The following is a 24,993-nucleotide window of genomic DNA, read 5'->3' as shown; positions in this document are numbered from 1 at the left end:
TCATACGCAAAAAGCAAAATGATCCTAGTGGTTACCTTGATCACTAACAACCGATTTAATTTATAGCTCAATATTTCATACTCCCTGATCTCCTGGGTTATGACCTTCTCCTGAAAGAAATACTGCAATGTCATCAAAAGGTACACTTTCAGAGAGGATTTAGTGACTTGCTTTTTCAGCATCATTTCGGTGGCCCAATAGCTTGCCCAATGAAATATTGTATTTCTTTTCACTTAGGAGTTTGAAACCAAAACTGTCCTTCAAGTTCTGTCAACTTCCACAGACTTCTTAATATAAAAAACACTGTGTATATTATTTGTAATCTTAAATTAAAAAGAAAAAAAATACAAGGTGGCGCTAAGACCTTTTGTCACATTGCATACTGCCATATTTTGACTATAGATTTGTGAAACCATAAATGGGTATTTTATAGATTTCCAAATTGCACATGGTTGTGGAAATGGGGTTGATTAAATGACCTAACTAAACCTTAATTTGCCTCAACAATGGTAAAAGGAAAAAACCTACCACATTTAGCAATTCTATTGTATAGAACAAAAATACATTTTATGATAAACGCCCTGTCCAGTAACTAATCCTAGAACCATGTGGTCACTTTACTACTGCCGGGCCTTTTAATAACATAATTTTGTTTCTGATCTTGCATCTTCTTGTTTGTCTGACTTTGTCCGCTTCTCCTTGTGTCTTCTTTCTTGGTCCGTGACGCCGTGGAACCGGCCTCCTGGTGCACTTCCACAAAAGGGTGCAGCTTTCAGGAATATTGTCTCCTCCGTTTCGGGGATAGGATGTTCCCACAAGCTTCGACCTTTTGCGGAAGAGAGCAAAGAGCAAGAAAGAGGGGACAAGCGGACAAAGACAGAAGGAACAAGACAGAAGGTGCAAGATCAGAGAAAACAGGGACAAAGAAGCGGTCCGGGCAAAGAGCAAGAAAGAGGGGACAAGCGGACGAAGACAGAAGGAACAAGACAGAAGATTTAAGATAAGAGAAACATTGTTTCACTTATAGTAGCAGGTTCCAAGAACCTATTAATGACGTTAAGTGAGAACTGACTATACTTATTTATATAGCACCATATTTCACAGAATTCTACAGAAACAAAAGTTTACTTAATACTTTTAAACTCTAAGACAGTTGGGGTTGACTGATCCTTTACCAAAATGTAGTTCAATGAATAGAGGTTTTTATCACATTTATACACAATTTAATTAAAATTAGAATGGAAACCACCAAATCACGTCTCTTGAAAATAGATTTATTTGGCTTGAATTTACAAAGTAGTTTGTAAAGATTTTCGCAAAGGTGAAAAAGCAAAACTAGGATTACAGGAAAATACTACGTAGGGAAAAAAAATATTCACATTTTATCAATTTGAAACAAATATTCTTTAAGAAACAAAGCTAACATGGAACGCTAAACTAAAAGTTTTCAACCAATTCACATGACAAAGGTAAAGAATGTCTGTTTTTTTGGAGCCACCAAAGCTGTCATATTTCTTATAACATCTATGTCGGGATAGCCAAAAGGAGTTTCTAAAACTACTACTCCAAGAACACTTGGACAGCATCCTGAAAAAAGAGGAGTGCCTCTTATGGACGGTTATGGGAGATTACCAAAGGGTCTATACCATGTTGCTTTTTAATTTTGTTGCATATGTATCTTTGGAGAGTGATCAATCCTGGTGATGTATATATCATTTGTGGTGTTTTTTTCGTTATAGTTTTACTTTTAGTGGTATATTTGAAGGGTACACTATTTTTGGGTTGCAGCAACATTATATAAGAGCGCCTATATTCACAAGATATACACAGATTATGGGAGATGTACTTCCACAACATCTGGCTTCACCTGGTCTTTAAAGGGACACTCCAGTCATCACATGCACTTTAATAGAGGCGTCTCCCTTGCAAACACATTCTGCAGAATCCCCCCCAATATGCATTGTCTCTTTATCTGCACCACCAGCTATTTTCTGTGTAGAAGGTGCATTCAACTGAACATATCTCCTGATGGGCTGTAAATTACAGAGCTAATACAGGTTACGATGGACTAGGAAGCTATGGAAGATGTTGCCAACACAAGGTAGGATTATACTGTATTTTGTGAATAGAATGTACTATCTATGGTGTCCAGTATTTGTAGCAAAGAGCATTGAATGAGTTGTAAGGAGCAAATCAGCTGTACGCCTTCTGAAGTGGCCAACACAAGCTGGCAGAGGCCTTAGGCAGCATGAACACTGCAAAGTTCACTTTTAACACTGTGGAGAATGAGAACCTGGAGTTACTGAGTTCAGCAGAAACCTAAGTAGAACGGAGAATGGATTTACATTGAACAATTCATTAAATAGTGAAGTGCCAGCTCAAATCAGGGTCTCAAACTATAAATTACATTAAGACATGATCGACTTGCACACTGCAAATCAGAACCAAATCAATAGACACAGGAGAAAGTATAGATCATTTTTAATTTATTATTCTTAGCCTTAACTTTACACCATTTTGGACAGCTCAAAACACAACTGTATGTTGGGTGAATTTCCTGACAGTTTGAGTATCAACAGCAGTAGCAAGGTTCATTACAATATCCTACTCGCTTCCTACAAACTTCATTGTTATCTGGCTGGTCAAGGTGTTAAGTTCATTCCTTATCACAAAATACCTACAAGCCAACTATAAAAGATGTCATTTGTGTAATGTACACAAGCATGAAAACTACTTAATGTGCATTCTGGCCATTTATAGTGGAGACATAAGAGATAGCTGGTTTGGATTTTTAAATCTCCACAGTTCCCAACAACAACAAGACCATGCCCTTCTTTTGTCTTAACTAGAGTTTGCCATTTTACGGATCATGTAGTTCAAAATACCGCCGTTGCGGTAGTAGGTGAGCTCCACATCTGTATCGAATCTCATGATGGCTTCAAATGATTTTCCAGTATCAAGCTGGGTAGAGAGTAAATAATGTAGGATAAAAAGGTTAACATAGAAAAGTGCAAACAGTTCATATTACATGATACACGGGTTTAAACCCAACATTATGTCAATAAATGTGAAATGGGAAGACGGCAGCTATTTGTGGGCTCCCAGAATTCATTGCTACAATGATAAGCTATGCATGTCGGGTGCATATTTGCATCTGTGAATCATAGACTACATATTGATATAAGCATTTTGCTCAGTGGTTGTACAACCGCTATTTTCCATTTGGTGCACTCACACGAGTTACGTATATATAACCTGATCAAGAGGAAGAATTTGGCTACGGGTAGGGACAGAGATGCAGCTGTGATTAGTGACCAACGAGTTGAACCATTATTGGGAGGGAACACCTTCAAATGGGGAAAGAAACAGAGCTGTAGCTGTGATTGGTGTGAGCGGTCATCACATCAATCACACGATCAGGGGATCTACCAATCAGTTGTCAGTGACTAATGCCATCTAATGTGCACAACACTGACAATATCGTAAGTCATCACTCAGTTTACACAATTACATAAAACAATGTGTTGTGAACTTCACAAGATTGGGGCGCAAGTACATGTGGAGAAAAACAAAAACAACAATAATAGTGCAGTAGAAAGTATACACTTAATAGTGTAAATGTGCAATGCACTCACAAAAGTTGCAGTATGGGAAGCTCATCAAAAGAAACCAAAGGGCTTGTGATCTTCTTTCAGTCTGGAAATGTACAAAACAGAAACCCAAATGGTGCAGAATCTTTTTATCCAAATTTTAATAAAGTAGAATAAAACTTACAAAATTGGTGACATAACTCAAATGACGTTATGCTAGATAGACCATACAGTATAAAAATCCTGAGAGTGGGACAGCAGATCAAACATCCACAGGTGAATCAGGATCCGAGAGTAGCAGCATACAAAGCAATATACTCAAATAAAATACGTTCGACGCGTTTCGACGTGTGGAAACGGCTTCCTCAGGAGAAAAAATAAAGTAAAGTCCAGAGGTTTTATATAGGCACTTCCTGATAGCGTGATGACGTCATTCCGTTGCGTCGTCCCGTAACCGCGTCCAGACGTCCTCACAGTCTTCTAGTTCGGCTCGTATTGTCCCATTTTCATTAGTTGTCAATAAAGTTTTTGTGTTGTTCTCGTAAGCTGAGGGCGGTACTCCTCCTCGCATCAGTGTTATTGTAAACGAGTGAGGAATGACGAGCCGCTCATCGTACAGCGGAGTGCCGGACGGAAAGAAAGAGGTTTTTAATAAAACATATGGGACTTCGAAATAACAACACAACAATATATTTAGAGCAATCAGATAAACGGTCTTAATAAAGGAAAGAATGTGCAATCGTAACTGAAGGCATGGAATGTTAAAAGTGCACATAATAGAAAGTGCAGGCAGGTGAGTATAACAGTCCTAGCTCCCAGTGCTCTTCCAAAAGAAAATCCTATCAGAGATGAATCTTTTCTACCATATAAACCTTCTGTTTTTTCAGATGTGGTAGATGCAAATTTTGGAATACATGTACTCTACAGAAGAAAAAAATAAATTTGTTTAAATGCACACAAAAAAAGTACGAAATCTGGCATTTCATTCACTGCTGATCAAAAAATGTAATCTATTTAATAGAATGTAAATGCGGGATACAATATATAGGAAGAACATCCAGGGAACTAAAAGTACGTGGTCTTGAACATCTAGGAGGTATAAGAAACAAAAATATAAAACACAGTGTACCCAGACATTGCATAAACTGTAAAAAATTCTTTGTTTCTAGTTTTAAAATGATAGGAATTGATAAGATATCTCCCCATTGGCGAGGTGGAGATATAAAAGAGTTTTTATCAAAGAAAGAGACAGAGTGGATTTTAAATTTCAGACCTTTAAAAAAGATGGTCTTAATGTAGATTTTGATATTTTAACATTTATCTAAATATATATTTATTATATTTTTTACATTCCATATTTATTAATTCTAAATAATTTTTAATACTTATGAGAATGAATTAAATAGATGATATTAATTTGATATATATATATTTAATACACCCTTTGTGTTAATATCAATTTCTATACAAATAAATTTGTACACTACTTATTTATTATGTAAACAATAATTTATAAACATTTTTAAATAATATATTTTGGATATTTATTATATATTTTATATTAACATTTAATATAATAGTTTAATGATATTAACTTCATATTAATATATATTTCTTATATCCACATTAATTTAGTGTACATAAAAAATTAATGAAATGGTGTACATAATGATCATGTTCCTATCATATTTATCAATGGCTATTTTTATAAACAGTAATTTTTTACTTATTTATATTAATTCATATTCAATTAATAATGAATATTATACCCGTATTTATAATGTTATTTATATCTATTTGCACTATGGGTACTGTTATACTCACCTGCCTGCACTTTCTATTATGTGCACTTTTAACATTCCATGCCTTCAGTTACGATTGCACATTCTTTCCTTTATTAAGACCGTTTATCTGATTGCTCGAAATAACAACACAACAATATATTTAGAAGTCCCATATGTTTTATTAAAAACCTCTTTCTTTCCGTCCGGCACTCCGCTGTACGATGAGCGGCTCGTCATTCCTCACTTGTTTACAATAACACTGATGCGAGGAGGAGTACCGCCCTCAGCTTACGAGAACAACACAAAAACTTTATTGACAACTAATGAAAATGAGACAATACGAGCCGAACTAGAAGACTGTGAGGACGTCTGGACGCGGTTACGGGACGACGCAACGGAATGATGTCATCACGCTATCAGGAAGTGCCTATATAAAACCTCTGGACTTTGTTTACTTTATTTTTTCTCCTGAGGAAGCCGTTTCCACACGTCGAAACGCGTTGAGAACGTATTTTATTTGAGTATATTGCTTTGTATGCTGCTACTCTCGGATCCTGATTCACCTGTGGATGTTTGATCTGCTGTCCCACTCTCAGGATTTTTATACTGTATGGTCTATCTAGCATAACGTCATTTGAGTTATGTCACCAATTTTGTAAGTTTTATTCTACTTTATTAAAATTTGGATAAAAAGATTCTGCACCATTTGGGTTTCTGTTTTGTACATTTCCAGACTGAAAGAAGATCACAAAGGTTTCTTTTGATGAGCTTCCCATACTGCAACTTTTGTGAGTGCATTGCACATTTACACTATTAAGTGTATACTTTTTCTACTGCACTATTATTGTTGTTTTTGTTTTTCTCCACATGTACTTGCGCCCCAATCTTGTGAAGTTTATCTTGTTTTGAACATTTATGAGGAGAGTTTTTCGTTTGGGAGCTGCAGAACGTGTAGGAGATTTTTTCTAATTATCACTTATATATTATTCTACTTTATATTCCTTTTTCACTTTAACTCACTGAATTGGTGACTTTTTCCTTTTATTTTATACACTGTGTTGTGAAACAGATTCACTGGCACATAGGCTATTAGAGGCTATCATAGTTTTAGATTAACATGTCTATGAAACAAGACAAATATTTTAACATCTGCTTTTTTGTCACTTCTAATTCACACAAATATACAGTATTCTCCCCATTCCCGATTTTCTTAAATTTTTGCTTATTTGTCACATTTAAATGTTTCAGATCAATGACATCTCATGTGTCCTTGCATTCCTTTGGACCGCAGCATCACATGCTGCTTTTTCAGACCTTTTAGCCTACTTCACTTTGCAAGACAGGTTCTATTTAATTGTTGTTTAGATTCAACAGGACTGGTAGTAGTCATGCCTGGGTGTTTCTAACCTAATTGTCAATAAATTATGTTAATTGGTTGATATAGTAACTGAGGAGGCAATCCCTTTTGCAGATAGGGCAAGGTAGGGTTGGATAGCTTTTTTCATTCTATGCATGAAATCATCCTTTAAAAACTGCTTTTTGTGTTTATTTAGGTTATCTTTGTCTAATATTAAAATTAGTAGGATAATCTGAAACATTTATATGTGACAAATAAGCAAAAATATAAGAAATCAGGAGGGAAATTGACTCACAATATTGTAAGTGTTGTGCGATAAATATGCAAAAATACTAGAAATCGGGATAGGGCAAATACAGTATCCAGTGCTGTGAAAAAGTAGACACCACGGCATTTCTCCTCTATCTCAGAAGTATTTACCTTAATTTGGATGTTCATTCCTGGCCGGAGATCTTTGTCTTCTGGAATGATGATGGTGTAGCGTTCTTGTCCAGTAAGTCCTAATGCCTCTGCACTTTCTCCTGGCATATACTGAAGGGGTATTATCCCCATTCCAACCAAGTTACTGCGGTGAATACGCTCGTAGCTCTCGGCAAGAACGGCCTTAATACCCTGTGCAAAACAAAACGCCTTATTTCACCTAAATTTGCCAGGGCTACCACCAAGTTAAAATCTAAAGGTTGGCTCTGTCCCATAAAGCAAAGCACACGAAGATTACTCTGTTGCTTCAGAGTATATCCATACGCCATAGAGCCTTCATTGTAATACAGTTATGCTGCAGTGATCACAAAAGTAGCTTCAGAAGTTGTAAGGATGTCTTAGTTTAAACTATAAAAGCACCTTACATATTTCATCGTTCAAATATTTCTATTCCACACAAACTTGGTTTCATATTATATTGGTTTTTTTACTAATAATAAACTGTAATAAACAGAAGATGCACCTGTAAGAAAGGTCCCTTTGCTGCCCAGTCTCTAGAACTTCCTGAACCGTACTCTTTTCCGGTCAGGATAATCAGATTGAGTCCAGCCTGTTGGTATCTTTCAGCAGCATCGTATATATCAAGCTGAATGAGCAGAAATAAAAAGATGATCACGTACATATGTATATGGTAGAAAAGGCACACAACCACTGCAAAACCCCCACCCATCCTGTTTTCTGCACAAAAGTCTCGGGCAGGCAAAGGGCATGATGGGTTGGCTGCGGGGATCCTCTGATTTCCTTGGACTAACCCTTGGGGCTGTAAAATTAATGGTGGTCTGTGCGGTTGCAGCACGGATCTCCATTTTCACTCCCATATGGCCACTTTGAGATGCTCTGCGAGGCTGATCTTTTGGTAAGGTAGGTGGGCGGTCCTATCATAGCCACACTCCCAAGGTGTTCTGGTTTTGGGTACCTGACATCTGTGATGTGTACACATGACAAAAGGAATAAACCCGAATAAAAGCATAGGAATATTGTTGAGAGAAAAAAACTGGAGAGAAGGTGGCAGAGCATTATTTTGTTACAGAAAAAAAATACAATTTTTGTTTTTAGCAATTATCTTATACCTTACTCTGTAGAAATTTAAACCAACACAAATGCATAAAAAACATAAAAATAGAGTAGTTTGTTATGAAATGTTTTAAAAATAATTACCTGGGGTTGTTGCTCAACATATACAGTACTTATGTTGAAAATGCACTAACTAAAACTACAAATTAATCTCTAATTGTTGCCTCTTATGATATTTTATTCCTGGTAATACGTAGAAATATTGCGTCAAACATATTTTTTGGTCCTTGTCCTCAAAAAATTAGTATGGATAGAGAGAGAAAATAAACGGTTGGAGAAAGCAAAAATCCCCCAAAAACTGCTCTGGCATAGGAGGTGTAAAACTTTACTACAAGTAAGTCTTTACTACAAATAGTTTGCTTTATCACATCCCAAGATGCCAGAATTAACATGCACAGTAATAAGCCCTATAAATAGTGCTAAAGGTCTACAGTATAATACATGTTATATTCTTAAGAATTGTATATGCCAGTTGATACAAACTATGATTTAGGGGTTTCGCACTTACTGTTTCATTGGAAGGAAAGTGTATAGTTTGTGGAGCCTGCTTGTTAATAAACTTGTTAAACAAGCGGATGTTGGCAAACGTTCCTCTTGCCATGACAGCATCGTTACCTCGACGGGAGCCGTAGGAGTTAAATTCTCTTGGGGTTAGACTATGACACAAAAAGAAGGGAAAACATGACAAGGAAACCTTTTAGTTAGTCTGTTATACATGCATACATACACATATAGATTAGATACATATGTAAGATAATTGACATTGAATGCAGTTCCGCTCACCCTCTGCTGGTTAAAAAGCGTGCCGCTGGGCTGTTTCTTGCTATATTCCCAGCAGGTGAAATGTGGTCAGTTGTTACGGAATCGCCCAGGTTTAAGAGGACATAAGCGTCAGTGATAGATTTGGAAGGCTGGAGTTCCATTGTCTGAAAAGGAGAAAAAAAACCAGCTGGGTTGTAATAGCGAGAGTCATTTGTAGCAGAAAGGGGGTGCTGGTTATGCCATTCTACAGATCTCTGGCCACATCCCACCTAGATGATTGTGTACAGTGCTGGAGACCCCATCTCCAGAAGGACATTGACATTTTGAAGAGAGTTCAGAGGAGAGTAGCCATAAAGGTGAATGACATGCAGGATAAGATGGGATGTGATACTGATAGAGTGGTAGATAAATGGAAAAGCCTCCCAGCAGAAGTGGGGAATTTGAACACGCACTGGATAGGCTTAAAGCAATCTTGAATCTACGACAAACCCCAAGGACTGACATCAGGAACAACTGACAGACTAGATGGGCCAAATGGTTCTTATCTGCCAACAAACTCTACGTTTATAATGAAGTATTGTGCATTTCATAAGCAAGATTACTAAGTACAGAACATAGCACATACCAGATGGTCAAAGAATGGCGGAGATTTGATGTACGTTGATTTAGGATCCCACGGGTATAACTTATCAGTAGGCGCTTTTAAATTATTCCAGCTTTCATTGACTTTCTGTGGAAAAAACGTAGCTAGTGAGGTAAAGTGGATGCAACACACAAGAAGCTTTATTTAATCATTTTAGTGCAGAAACACATAATAATTTGTCTTAGTCTGTCAATTCTCGTCTTGTCATACCCCTTGAATATATGTATTGTACTAAGCCTTGCGCAAACTGTTGGCGCTATATAAATAGAAGATAATAATAATACTGGTATTAACACGTGCACATTTTATTTCACACAGGGCTAGAAAATCTAGGCTAGGTTTCAGAGACACAGAGAATTTTCAGAGCGGGAAAAATAGAAGTTAGAAGCCAACAGTAACATTTGATTACTTGGCTCCTGCCTTTATCTACAGCTAAAAACTCAATCCACAACTGTCGGGATTCATTTTGTAAGATGCACAGCAGGAAGTAAGCAAAACAGGCCTTTATTGCTTGTATGGACAGCCCTTTCTAAACGACTATAGGTCACGCTTACCTACGTTCCAAAGTCTCCTATATGGCCTTGGTTGTCAATGCAGTCTCTAGGGTAGGATACGGCAACCCCCAAAGCCCCTCAAGGCCATCAAGCAGAGGAACAAAAATGGCAGCAAACAAATACTAAAATGATTTTGACTAGTTGTACCTATGACTGCCACCATAGTATTAGATTTCTCTTTAAGACAAGTTGAAGCTTTTCATATTTCATCTTGCCTCACAGAGATCACGTTACCTCAATTTTTTCATACACTTCTTTGAACATTCCTGGTATAACATATTTACGTTCCACTGCCTGGATTTCTTCTCTTGTGGGCCAGATATCATTCAGGAACACAGGTTTACCATCTGCATTAAATCCTGCAAAGCAACACATAAAACTATACATAAAAAAACCTAAATAAAAAACAAACAAAAAAAACATTTCAAATTGCATTATGGTAAAAAGGGATTGGGCCTCATAGTACTACGCAAGGGAGATGGTTAGCTCTTTTCAGCTGATAACCATTGTTTAAAACCACGTATGCAGATAAAGTCATTTAAGTTATTGCCAACCACAACGTGACATACAAGTAGATGTTTTACCCAGAGGCTCTTTCTCAAAGTCAATGCTGACAGTCCCGGCTATGGCATAGGCAATGACAAGAGGTGGAGAAGCCAAGTAGTTTGCACGTGTGTTTGGATGAACACGACCTTCAAAGTTTCTGTTCCCAGATAAGACGCCAACAGCCACCAGATCTCCCTGTAACAGGCAAATCACTGCATGGTAATAAAACCTCAATAAAAAACAAAGTTTTGTTCTGTTTTCTTTTTGTAAATCAAAAGTTTATTGGTTTTCAAGCAGTTTATAACACAACGTGAGAAGGGGAAACAGAAACAGAATGGGGAAGGGGAGGAAGACAAAAACAAAAAACAAAAAAAACCAAAGTGGACAGCGCATGACCTCAGGAGTACATCACCAGACCCTGACGCAGCAGGGCAAAGTACATTGACACATCCCAAACAGTAAAATCATGATAGGAAAACGAGACCCCAACAACGGAAGCCCAGGGCCCCAGCTCAATTAAGGCAACAGAAGTTGGGTGGAGGGGTCCAGAAAGTACTGGGACCAGTAGAACCAGGTCCGCCTATGGCGCTCACCCTGTCTATCAGAGCGGGCCACCAACTCCTCCAGAGCGTGCACTCTCTCCACCCTTAGGATCCATTCCCTAAATGAGGGTGGGGCGACAGAAGCCCAATGCAAGGGAATCAAGGCTTTAGCCTCGTCCAGCAAATGGCGGAGCACAGACTTCTTATACACCGCAACAGGCGTGTTGGTATGATGGAGCGCCCGATATCAGAAACGAGCCCCCCGACATACCCGGGGGAAAGTCAGGATTATACCGCAACGGCGTCTGCGGCGAGGGATAGGTGAGTAGCCTGGAACTACGGGACACAGAATGGAGAACCGCCAAAGTAGCCAAAAGAAAGGGGTGACCCCCCGCCTGCCTCCGAGCCACAGACGGCTCAAGCCACATAAGCACCTGTATCGGCACAGATGCGGCGTCGGCCTCCAGAGCCACCCACATCTTATGGGCAGGGCGGTAGGTCCACTCCAGGGTACGCAACAGGTGGCAAGCAAAATAGTAGGTGCGAATGCAGGGAAGGCCCAAGCCCCCCTCGTCTTTAGGTTTCTGCAACAAGGCCAGAGCCAGCCTCGGAGCCAGTCCCGCCCAGATAAAGGAGAGGAACAACGCCCTTAAGAAGGAAAAGAAAGCACGCGGCAAAGCTATCGGTAAGGCTTGGAGCAAATACAGCACCCTGGGGAGGATGTTCATTTTAAGAGTATTCACCCTGCCCACCCATGAGACAAACAGGGAACCCCAAGACCGAAGATCTTCCCGGATCGCATCAAGAAGAGGGGGAAAATTAAATTCATATAAGAGGGATACATCATCCGCCAACCAGACCCCTAAATGCCGCAGTTTACTCACACACCACCGGAAGGGGAAGGAGGAAGCCAACGCCTCCACCTCAGTCGCAGGAAGGGAAATGTTCAAAATTTCAGATTTGGACAAGTTGATTTTCAAGTTAGCAAGACAGCCGTATCTCTTGAACTCATCCATCAGCACAGGTAAGGACACATGCGGGTTCACAAGGGTGAATAACATATCATCCGCAAAAGCCACCGTTTTATGGTGCACGCCCCCACCCACCACACCGGTAACGTCCGGATTAACTCGAACAGCTTCCAGAAGGGGCTCCAGAGAAAGGACAAAGAGCATAGGGGACAACAGGCAACCCTGCCTAGTACCATTAGATATAGAGAACTGGTCCGAGAGGGCCCCATTAATACGCAGCCTAGCCGACGGGCAAGTATAGAGAGCGGACACCCAGCCCAGCATATGCGGGCCAAGGCCCACCGCCCCCAGCACCTCAAGCATAAAAGTCCAATCAAGCCGATCAAAGTCCTTCTCGGCATCAGTAGACAGTAAGATAGCCTTGGCTCCCGACCGCTTAATTAAGTGGATCAAGTTTACCGCCCGCAGGGTCCCGTCCCTACACTCCCTACCAGGCACAAACCCCGACTGGTCCGGATGTATCAAACCAGGGAGAAAGCGCCCAATCCGCATAGCGAGAACTTTGGAAAACAGCTTTAAGTCCACATTGAGAAGGGAAATAGGCCTATAATTCCCACAGAGCTCCGGATCCCGACCCTCCTTCGGAATCACAGAGATCGTAGCGGCCAAAGTGTGGGGGTGGAAACCCGCACCATCCAAAATGGAGTTAAACACAGCTACCAACTGGGGGCCAAGAACATCAAAGAAAACCTTATAGTAACTTAAAGACAATCCATCCGGGCCCGGGCATTTCCCTGGCTTAGAGGATTTGAGTGCAAAAGCCAATTCCTCACTGGAGATCGGAGCCTCTAGTAGCTCAGAGTCGGCCGGGGACAAACGGCGCGGCAAAAATCGCGACAAATACTGGCGAATAGCCAGTCTGTGGCTCTCAAGCGCCTCAGGGGCATCGTGTGTGGGGGAACGATTATACAGGGCGGAATAGAAAGTGACAAATTCCTCGGCTATAGCCGACGGGAGATAATGCATGCGACCACCCGGGGAACGAATTCTGGGTATGTAGGACAGTTGCCTCTTCCGACGCAAGGCGCGAGCCAAGTACTTCCCAGGCTTATCCCCATGCTCATAAAAGATCGCCTTAAGCCTAGCATAATGCCTCTGAGATTGACTATGAATAGTGTTCTGTTTTCTTTAAAAATAATCAAGACATAATAATAGTTCTCACCCTACTGAGAGCATGCCTTGTCGTGGCGTGTGAGCTTAATTATGCTTTGGCCAATTCATATAACCAAAACCTCTCATTTATATTATGTTTATATATTTGTTGCCAACTTTATTAGGGTGAGAAGTGCAGACAGTTTGTTTTTTGTAGTCAAGACATAGGAGGAAAGAGCAAATTTGGTGGAAAATGCATTTTATAAACACCGTATTGGATTTTATACCTGAGTTATGGCTTCCACAACAGGTTCAGGAAGGGGTCCACTGTTACCTATGCAAGTCATGCATCCATATCCCACAACATCAAACCTAAGAGACACAATACCACAGGTAACTAATAGGGATGGTACCGTATTACAGTTTACCAAGGACACATCACTTTAACCCCTTAACGTCCATTGCCGGGTCAGGCACGTCATGCAAAACGGTCACTTAACGACCTATGACGTGCCTGACACGTCATCAGACTTAAACAAGCTTAGAAAGTGATCAATGATCACTTTCTAAGCTTAAACGGTGTTGCTGTAATGCCTCGATGTCAAGGCATTCAGCAACACCGAGATCGGCATGATGGGCCATGTCTGGCCCCTCCCCGGGGCGTCAACAGCCGCCATACATTGTATGGCGGCGGACGCCCGTTTTAAAAGCGTTTAGGAGGCGATCAACGATCACCTCCTAAACTTCAATGGTGTCGCTGGAATGCCTCGATCAGGAGGCATCCAGCGACACCAAACACTTACCTCTTGATGGACTGTGACCGCTCCGGAGAGCGGTCACAGCCGCAGCTGCACGCAGTCTTCACCATCCGCAAGATGGCGGCGGTCCGGGAAAAAAATAATAAAGTTGAAAAAGTTCGCTAGACAGTCTCCTGACCTTCTAGAGAACTCTGGCTCCACTTGCTGGTTGAATACAGGTACTGCATTCAACCATACAAGTCAATGGAGGACAGCTTTCTAATCACTATGTGATTAGTAAAATATTTTAAAAAAAAAAGAAAAAAAGAAAAAGCTTAAAAAAAACATGGTAACATTTAAAAATTATTATGCTTTAGAGGAACTATCCAGTTCCAGCAAAATGTAAAAAAAAAGTCCAAAAAGAGTAAAATAAATAAAATAAAAAAATAAAGTTTATTATTATGAGCAAGTGCTAAAATTAGCGCTGTATCTTCCCAAAAATCCTGACGTGGAAAAATTTAAATAAAAGCATTTCAAATACCCAAGGGGTGTCTAATTTAAAAAAATGAATGGTTTGATGGGGTAAATTGGAGTGGCCGGGCTCAAAGATAGGGCATAGGCACAGACTGACCGAAATGGGGAAAAAAAAAAGCGCACTTCCAAAATGTGGCATTTTAACCTCAAACACCAGACAAACCCATACATGTGGGGTATGAATGAACTCGGGAGATGTTCCTGAACACATATTAGGGTGTTGTTTGATAGTGACGTATACCTGGAGCTATAAATTTATACCCAAAGTACAATTTGTGTGAAAAAAAAAATAAAAAAAAATACTACCACAAAGTGTGGCAAAGGCTGGTGGTAGAATCTGATGCATGGAAAGGGTTAAATACTACCATTTTAAGTACCTTGGGGTGTCTAGTTTTCAAAAATATATGGTTTTATGAGGTAAATTGTAGTGGCCAGGCTCAAAGATAGGGCATAGGCACAGACTGACCAAAATAGGGGAAAAAAAGCGCACTTCCCAAATGTGGCCTTTTAACCCCAAACAGCAGTCAAACCCATGCATGGGTGGTATCACTGTACTCGAGAGATGTTATTGAACACATATTAGGGTGTTGTTTGATAGTGACGTATACCTGGAGCTATAAATGTATACCCAAAGTACAATTTGTGTAAAAAAAAATACCAAAAAAATACTAACACAAAGTGTGGCAAAGGCTGGTGGTAGAATCTTATGCATGGAAAGGGTTAAAATACTAGCATTTGAAATACCTTGGGGTGTCTAGTTTTCAAAAATATATGATTTGATGGGGTAAATTGCATTGGCCGGCTTCAAAGATACCCGAAATGGCACATGGGGGGAAGAATTACCAGATTTGGAAAAAATGGTTTTGAAATAGCAAAACGCTACCTGTACTTAATGCTCCATAACGTGCAGAAAAAAGCAAAAAAACATAAAAACATTGGGTATTTCTAAACTCAGGACAAATAGTAGAATATATTTAGTAGGTTTTTTCATTAGCTTTTTTGGATGAGTAAAAGATTTTTGGGGTAAAAGTCAGAAAATGTGGTTTTTTTTTACATTTTTCATCATATTTTATTATTTTTTTTTATGGGAAATTAGATAATATGATTAAAACAATGGTATCTGAAGAAAGCCCTTCTTGTCCTGAAAAAAACAACATATAATTTGTGTGGGTTCACTAAATGAGTGAAGAGAAAATTACATCTAAACACGAACACCGCAAAAGTATTAAAACAGCCTTGGTCCCAATGGTACAATAGGTAAAACACAGCCTGGTCCTTAAGGGGTTAAAAACTGATCACATAATCCCGTTAAACTGCATTTGTAATGTACAAAATGGCTGCTGGGGGTAGAGCACCCTCTTACCCGAGCTGGGAGAGGTAGGGCATAACTCCACTGTCTCTGAGGTAATAGGTCACCACACCACTCCCTGGGGAAAGGCTTGTTTTGACGTAAGGTTTCACAGACAGTCCGGCTTTAATCGCATTTTTGGCCAACAATCCTAAAGTTGGTTAAGATAACAAAGAACATTTACAAAAACTGAGATATACAATGATAAACTCTTAAGTCTGTCACTCTTTCCATTTCCAAAGAGGAGCAGCCATCTTAACTTCCTGTTCTTAGACGTGGATTAATATTTCTCCCAATAAAGTGTTCTTTGCCCCATAGCGGAGCAGTTGGTTGTTGTGATTGGTTTAGACAGTTCTTGTGAGGGGGAACTGCGTGGGGAAATAAGAAGACTCACCTGCCCCTAGCATGACAGAAGGATTGCTAGTGTTGGTACAGCTTGTAATGGCTGCTATGACCACAGAGCCATGAGAGAGCTCGTAGTCGCTGTCATTGTAGGTGAATTTTACTTTGTCATTGTGGTGACCTTGTGGGATCTGGAATCCTTTAAATCCTTGCTGCAGAGGAAGAAAAAACAGAACAAAGTTTTTGAGGTGACCCTACCTAATGCATAGTCACTATGAATTAATTATTTATCATGTAGGGCCAATGAGGGACTTCTCACAGGGGAAACGTGCCTTGGTTGGCAAACCTTGTGAAAACACCCATTATATGCAAAACTGTGCTCAACAAGAGAATGTGAGAAACATAACTGCATAAAAGGAGAACAACTCCTAGTCAAATTCTGAATAAAGTGCTTGGTTTCCTCACCTTGGCTCCCAAGCAATTCTCAAAGTCAGATTTCATTTCAGAAACCGCTACTTTGTCTTGAGGCCTCTTGGGTCCACTACAGCATGGTACTACTGTGCCGAGATCCAACTCAACGACCTGCGCACATATGAAGCCGTCAAACGCATTAAAGAAATATTTATCATTCAATCTCCTGTTAATAAATACAACTGATACAATTTCTTACATCAGCAACACTTAACAGTTATTAAGGTTGCTGGTTTGTTACCTGGGTAAAATCAGGGTCCTGTTCGGTATTGTTAAAGTCCCTGAACAACCCAGCAGCCTCCAAATATTTCTGGATGTATTTAACCCTTTCCTCTTCGCGACCTGTAAATGGAGAAGCACGCAGTCACCAGAATCAATTCAATATCAGGCATCCAGTACATTTCCTTTGACCACTGAGAACCAGTAAAGCAAATTCTAATGGGAAGTCACAGAATCAAGAAGAAAATGTTGAATAGGAGCACAGTTGAATGTAACTACGCTTCAGGCTGAAAGGTCTAAGCTCCTGTTGCTCTACTGCCAGTTATAAATTCAGCACACAGTTGACATGACGTGATTTCTGAAGCTGGGACCAAACCAAAGAAAAGGTACTCATCTGGGTTGGTAATTATTTTTGACAAAATACTGAATTTTAATACCCGCACATAAAACAATAATTAAAGCATTACATGATCATCCAGGATTTAACAGGTCCTAACAATGACCCAATTCTGCAAATAAATGTATCGCCAAGTATTTTTGGCTTTAAAATGCTTAATTGTGTTGAATAACTATGAAGAAATTCATAATGTACATTGTCTCTAAAGCGTGTTTACCAGTTCCCTGTGTCCATTGTGTAAATTAACTGCCCTAATTGGAAATTACTTGCCGTACTGTTCAAGTAAGCTCTGCATTGTACGATCTTAGGAAAGGTTAATTTGTCCGCCATCTGGAAAAAACTTCCGAAAGAGATGATGTGCTAACCTGTTTGCCGCAGGTACTCCACGCTGACAAGATCCACAGGGAAAAAGGCGGCTGTTGCTCCATACTCCGGACACATGTTGGCAATGGTGGCACGATCAGCAATAGACAGATGAGCAACACCAGGTCCAAAAAACTCAACAAATTTACCAACGACGCCAACTTGACGTAGGTGCTACAACAAAAATAAGAATTTCTGTGTGGAAAAAACGTTCATGTACTTTCACTAGTTCTAATATATATATTTTTTTTACAAAAATCCTGTAACTGACCTGTATATAAAGGTTAATCCTGAGAAATTATATAAATACAACAAAGAATGTTTTAGGTTTACAGAGTAGCCGGAAGAAGGAACCCCAACATTTAGCTTGCAAGCTACTGGTAACTCCTTGGCAAATACATAGTGTATAAAGTGTCTGCCTTGGTACCAAGAAACAAATAGCATTCAAAAAAAATAAAACAAAACGACAAATTGTCTAAAATATATATTTAAACCTAAATCCAACCCAAATACATTTTAGTTCATTATTCATCTTTTCCATTAAATGAAAAGTTGGAGATGCCTGCCCTAGAACAACGATGACTTTAATACTACTACTACTCCTACTACTATCATGACAATTGAAATTATCCGGCTCCTATCTTCACTTCTGTTGTGAGATAAAGGAAACAAAAGTAGGGCTGCAACTTTTTATTTTAATAATCGATTAGTTGGCTGATTATTTTTTCCAATAATCGGATAAAAAAATACATTATTTTAAATTAAAAAAAATTTGCAATAAAAAACGTACAATTTACACTTTCATCTCTTTATCACAATGGCCTCTCTCTATTCACCTACTTATTTTACTGACATAATAATAAAAGCTACAAGAACCCAAACACAGTGTTTCTCAAACTAGGTTTTAATACAAAGTTATTAGTAAACATTAATTCATATGTTAACTATTTTCATATTTAATAAAAACTATAAGAAAAAAGCCTTGTTCATATTTTCTTTTATTTACCAAACTGCCCCAGTTATGCACATCTGACCCCCAGCTTGCCACTCTGCCCCCATATATGCCTTATACCTCCTATATGCCAGAGATTCCACTGTGCCCCCTGATATGCCAATATGCCTTATACTCCTTATATGCCAGTGATATGCAACTGAGCCCCCTGATATACCTTTTACCCCTAGATATGCCTAATATTGATATGCCTTATACCCCCTATATGCCTTATAACTTCCAATATGCCACTCGCCGCCATTTATGCCTTATACCTCCCTATATGCCACTGTGCACGCTGATATGCCACTCTGCCCCCCATAGATGACCTGCACCACCCTGAAATTCATTATACTCCCTGATTCACCACTTTGCCTCCCCCAGATATGCCTCCCTGAAATTCATTACACCCCCATACACCACTCTGCTACCCTGAAATTCATAATACCCCCATACACCACTCTGCCTCCTCCCCCCTCCCATACACCACTCTGCCTTCTCCCCCCTCCCATACACCACTCTGGCTCCTCCCCCTCACATACACCACTCTGGCTCCTCCCCCTCCCATACACCACTGGCTCCTCCCCCTCCCATACACCACTCTGGCTCCTCCCCCTCCCATACACCACTTTGCCTCCTCCCCCCTCCCATACACCACTTTGCCTCCTCCCCCCTCCCATACTCCACTCTGCTTCCTCCTCCCTACCATACACCACTCTGCCTCCTCTCCCTCCCATACACCACTCTGCCTCCCTCCCCCCTCCCATACACCACTCTGCCTCGTCCCCAGGGCCGGTCCAAGGCAAAATGCCGCCTGGGGCGAATTTTAAAATGCCGCCCCCCCCCCTTATCTACCCTTCCTCTCCCTCCGTCCCTGCCGCCCCCCCCCCCATTATCTACCCTTCCTCTCCCTCCGTCCCCCCCCCTTGTACTTACCTTTCAGCAGTCCTGCGGCGAGTCTCCCTGTTCGGTCTTGGTGCCGGCTTGTAATGCTGAGCGCCGGAAATCTTCCGGCACTCAGCATTACAAGCCGGGACAGAGACCGAACAGGGAGACTCGCCGCAGAGGAGAGAGAGGGGCGCTGAGAAGGTACTGACAGCTTGGTAAGCGAAAACCACTCGGCGCCCCTTTCTCTCTTTAAAAAAAAAAAAAAAAAAAAAAAAAAAAAAAAAAAAGGGGCTTGGGGCGGCAAAGTGCCGCCCCTTCAAAAGTGCCACCTGGAGCGGTTGCCCCACTTGGCTCCATTGTCGGGCCGGCCCTGCTCCTCCCCCCTCCTATACACCACTCTGCCTCCTCCCCCTCCCATACACCACTCTGCCTCCTCCCCCTCCCATACATCACTCTGCCTCTCTCCCCCCTCCCATACACCACTCTGCCTCCTGTCAGCAACGGAGGTTCACAAGACACCAGGGAGCCGGGTAGAGAGGCAGAGTGGTGTATGGGAGGGAGAGGAGCCAGAGTGGTGTATGGGAGGGTGGCTCCCATACACCCCTCTGACTCCTCCCCCCTCCCATACATGGAGTGTATGGAAGCGGAGGGGGAGACGGAAGTTGTCTGTTCGCATCGCACGGACACCCACTGGCTGACAGCGAGTGGAATCCAGGTCCCCTGCAGCGTTGCGGGGGATCTGGATTCTAGTGCTATAATCCGATCTCTGTTTGAGGTCGGATTATATAAGGAGAGGAGTTTTTCAGAGCATTTGCTCTGAAAAACCCTCTTTTTATAATCGATAAAAATCAATTTGACTAATCGGTAATGAAAATTATTAAGTAATTAATAAGTATGTTTAGCGGTTAAATCTGCTTCGGTGTTGTCCATGTCATGTTACCTTGGTCACTGTGAGTACAATGTCTGTAGATGTTACCAATGGGTGAGGGCTACCTCTCAGTTTATAGCCAATCACCTCGGGAAGCACCATGCTGATTGGCTGGCCAAGCATTACTGCTTCAGCTTCAATGCCTCCTACACCTGCAAGAGAAAAGATTTTTTTTCATCTTTGATCCGTACGTTTGATCCGGACATATCATACAAAGGACATTCTATAACAATGTTGTGAACAACAGGTTATTGCAGATTCATCATATGTTGAGTTATATGAAATATGAATAAAGAAAGTCACCACCTATTTATATTGGTATGTTAACTTTCAAAAGACAAATAGATAGTGGGTTTTTTTTACATGGTGCATCATTCTTACCCCAGCCAAGAACTCCCAAACCATCAATCATTGTGGTGTGAGAGTCGGTTCCAACAAGGCTATCCGGATAGTAGTAGCCATCGTGACAAAAGACTACTCGTGCCAGGTACTCCAGGTTAACTTGATGTATGATGCCAGAACCTGGAGGGATGATTTTCATGTTCTGAAAAGCTTGAGAACCCCACTAGAATTGAAAGCAAAAGAGCTGCATCAGCAAAACGTATGTCTGAACAGATACAAATGGCCACGTATACAAATGGATGATAAATCACATGTACCCAAGGTTAGGATCTTGGCTTAGTTTTTCACTCATTATCAAATCCACACGGATTTAATGCATATTTACGCATATTTACACTCAGTTTAGAATACTGGGTTAATAACACTCATTTTTGCTAACCCAGTACAACTATCTAAAAGGTATAAAACATTTGCATTTTTCCGATGAACAGTAGCATTATTACTATATATATTTATTTTTTTTTTTTTTTACAATTTTGGTACGCACACAGAGTTTGAAAACCGGTAAAAACACAGCAGTTCGAGTTATTAAATTAGGCTGTACCTATTCTGCCCAATGTTTGCCAATCCTAAGAACAGCAATGAATTCTTAATTGAGCATTTGATAGTTTCCTTAGCAGACTGACCTTTAAAAACTCAAAACGTTCTCTGTTCCTTTCAAACTCCAAATCCTGATTTTTCTGTAAGCTGTCAGCCCTGAAAAACAAGGGATAAGAGGAAGGAGGTGTGTAGACATAGGGGATTTATTTTCTTCATAAAATAAAGTGTTTGCCCAGTGCATTTTTTTATTTTCTTCTTTTTTTGCAAAAGGATCACGCACATTACTAGTATTTTTTTTTATAAACTATAATCCTGTAACAAATATTGTCAATGGCAATTAAAGCTTAATGCAAAAATGCATTAAACATAATTAACTAAACCTTTAAAACACATCTTCCCTGTAAGTGCAGCAATACCCTTAACATCAACAAAAATGTGGAAAATACACAATTTATGAACTGTTACTGCCCCCCTACAGCTGTGCAACTTTTACCATTCTTTCTCAATTCATTTTATTTTTTTCTCAGCAGCTAATGGCGTTTTGTAATCTAATATAAGATATTCGATACAAAAACTTAAATATTGTTAATTGTGGTTTTTTGTTCTAGAATAGAAACGTGCACAACCGAGGCAATATTCATTAGTGTATGGTCTACTGAACTGAAGTTGATTTGTTGGTTCAGGTGCATTTGAATGTGGTAAATAGATCCATTTTTATTTTTTTTTTTTAAATCTGGTCCACTTTAGTTCTAGGTTGATTTTAAATATATATATATATATATATATATTAGTCAAAACACAGAAGAGTTTTATTCCGGAACAGTCTCACCTCCTATTGAAATCGACTTGGATGGAGTGATCGATGACTAAGTCTGCTGGACAAACTGGGTTGATTTTTTCAGGGTCACCTCCCAACCGCTTAACTGCATCCCGCATCGCAGCAAAATCCACTACAGCAGGAACACCGCTGTAATAAGAAAAAAAACTGTTACTTTTTTTTGTTGGCAAGAGTCTTTATCTTGTGTAGCAGTATGTTGAAGACAGCTTAATATAATGTTTTATTAAAAAAAGTTACTTAATATGTTTCTGTTTAAAGATTGAAACAAAACATGTACTGGTTTTGTCAGGCATGCAATAATAATTAAAAAAAAAAATATGAAAATAATTTATGGATTATATACGTCAAATTCTATATCCCCACAACCACATATTCACCAGGTTTTTAATTTCAAAGGAAAATTTTAATTCTGTAATGAAAATGTAATAATATTTAGTCTTAGGTAGTAGACTGCCTGTCTGAAATACAATAATTATATTTACATACATAGTTCTCAGAGACAGCTACAGTTGGAGGTGAAGTTTTATCAAAGGCTACTATTTTAACAACCAAGCAGACATAATCCAAAAAAGGGAGTTTAAAAATAAACAAAACAAAGTGGTTTCTCAAAAAAATCCTTTACAATTTAACCTTTCTTCATTTAAAAAAAAAACCAAAAAAAACCCACTGAAACAAAGGCCTTTCGCTTGAAAAAAGTTACATTTTTCACAACCATGGTGTTTCATACCGATACGTAGTTTTCCGAGACTCCTCTATCTCTGATTTCTCTCACCTTTTCACATAGGTCACTGGTGTACCCAATGGTTATGAAAAGACATGTCATGTCCATGTACAATATGGAGGGCAAGACCAATATAGCTGTGAAAGGGTCTGCAATACTTTTTATTTCTGGTATACCATTACGTTAAAAAAATAAATAGAAAATGGTAGTTACGTGAAATCCTGCAAGATTACACGTGCTGGTCGAAATGGGACTTCCACATTTTCATGCTGGGTAACTTTCCAGTTCAAGATATTCTCCACATCTTTCTGTTTGACAAGGAATTCATCGCAGTTCCTGATGGCAGCTTCAAGGAGCACTCTGATAGAGAACGGTAAACGTGCTACAGAGGCAGAAAATAGACTTTATTGTGGAAGATTGGACAGTAAAAGGTAGCAGAAAACATTGAAAAACACAATTAAAACAAACAAATTAGCCATTGAGGGATTTATTGCAATTTTGTAGTGAAAGGTATTTAGGCCTCAAACACATACTCAGACCCTAAACCGGGACACATCTTTCTACTAGGTTAGCACGCATAAAAAAAAAGCTTCTGTTAACACATTACGCATACTCACAATATAAAAGATATAACGAGTCTCACATAAAAAAATGTAGAACAAGCATTAGAAATCCGCTGACTTATTTAACACGAAACCATTAAAACACTCAAAACCTCCCTCAAGCAAGGGTTAGGAATAGGTCAGCTGAAAACATATCTAGAAAGACCAAATCATATAATGATATTTTTGTCAATAACGCCATAAATTGTAATGACCTTAGCTTACACACCACTTTAAGGGCAAAATAATTAGAAAGCTTTTTTTTTTTTTAAATGTTTGATAAGGGTTTTTTTTGTGTTTTTTTTGCGCTCTTTTGGATCACCAGCGGTTAAACAGGAATAGGAGAAGGGTTGAGCTTCATGGACACAAATCTTTTCTCGACCTAAACTACTATAATAAAAGAGGGTACATGGATTCTTCTGGAAGCCCTGTTTTACAGCAGTCCTCAAGAATAATAATTCTGCTCATCTTGGGCCATGAGTCAGATGCAGGGGCAAGGTCATACATGATCTCATTGCTAAGTTATCTAATTAAAAGTCAACAATATCTTGCAGCAAGGGAAAAAAAAGGACACTCATCTCATGATCTGTCTATAAAAGAAATAGCAGTTTTCTTGGGAGAAGAATATCATGTGTGCGGTTCAGTACGTACTATATCTTGTGTCCCCTAACTTGCTCAGATTGTAAAACTTCTTGTCTGGCTGTGCAGGGTCTAGAACCTCCACAAGGTGAAGAAATGGGTTGCTCATGGTGAATGCTCCAGGAACACCTGAAATGTATAAATAAAGAGCGCAAAGTCAGTGAAGACAACATTTTAAACCACAAAAAGCATAGTATTCCAGAAGAAGACATGTTGCCCCAACTGATCGATTTTTTGTGCAAAGCTGTAAGACAGAAGGCAATTATATTACTTTCAGAATACAAACACTTAATGTTTGTTCCTGAACAGAGTCCAAAACAGATATAGTACAGATCAGAAACACTGGCAGATCCAGGGGGGTAATGGGGCAATTTATGTTGTTAATTTTCATAGGGAGATTGGGTTTAGCGGGTCACATAACATTGCATTGCTTGACCCCGCGCTAGCTTCCAGGGCAAGCTGCATCAAAGTCAGGCTGAGGCTTCGCAGGCTAAGGGTGTGTCTGGGTGTGTTAGTGTGTGTGGGGGTATGTTAATGTGTGTATGTCAGTGTAAATGAGCATGTGTCTTTGGGTAGGT

General features: G+C 39.8%; 1 protein-coding gene across 1 annotated transcript; it reads right to left on the bottom strand.

Moving 5' to 3' along the window:
• Positions 1-2,841: 2,841 nt before the first annotated feature.
• On the bottom strand, positions 2,842-24,524 carry LOC149284275 (cytoplasmic aconitate hydratase-like). Its single transcript, XM_089496930.1, has 20 exons — positions 24,428-24,524; positions 23,388-23,556; positions 22,445-22,582; positions 21,702-21,771; positions 21,055-21,238; positions 20,686-20,825; positions 17,869-18,040; positions 17,129-17,229; positions 16,882-16,998; positions 16,469-16,628; positions 16,090-16,225; positions 13,743-13,827; positions 10,829-10,985; positions 10,479-10,603; positions 9,673-9,777; positions 9,069-9,211; positions 8,794-8,941; positions 7,675-7,797; positions 7,152-7,343; positions 2,842-2,961 (listed from the first exon to the last, which is right to left on the bottom strand). Exons 1-20 carry the CDS (start codon positions 24,522-24,524, stop codon positions 2,842-2,844), a joined length of 2,682 nt encoding a protein of 893 aa, XP_089353056.1.
• Positions 24,525-24,993: the final 469 nt, after the last annotated feature.

Source organism: Sceloporus occidentalis, unplaced genomic scaffold (genome assembly GCF_023333645.1).
Source record: "Sceloporus occidentalis isolate IW3139 unplaced genomic scaffold, rSceOcc1.0.p SCAF_96, whole genome shotgun sequence".
Classification (NCBI taxonomy): domain Eukaryota; kingdom Metazoa; phylum Chordata; class Lepidosauria; order Squamata; family Phrynosomatidae; genus Sceloporus; species Sceloporus occidentalis.
Note: the sequence above shows the minus strand (reverse complement) of the source record. Positions and strands in the feature narration are given on the sequence as shown.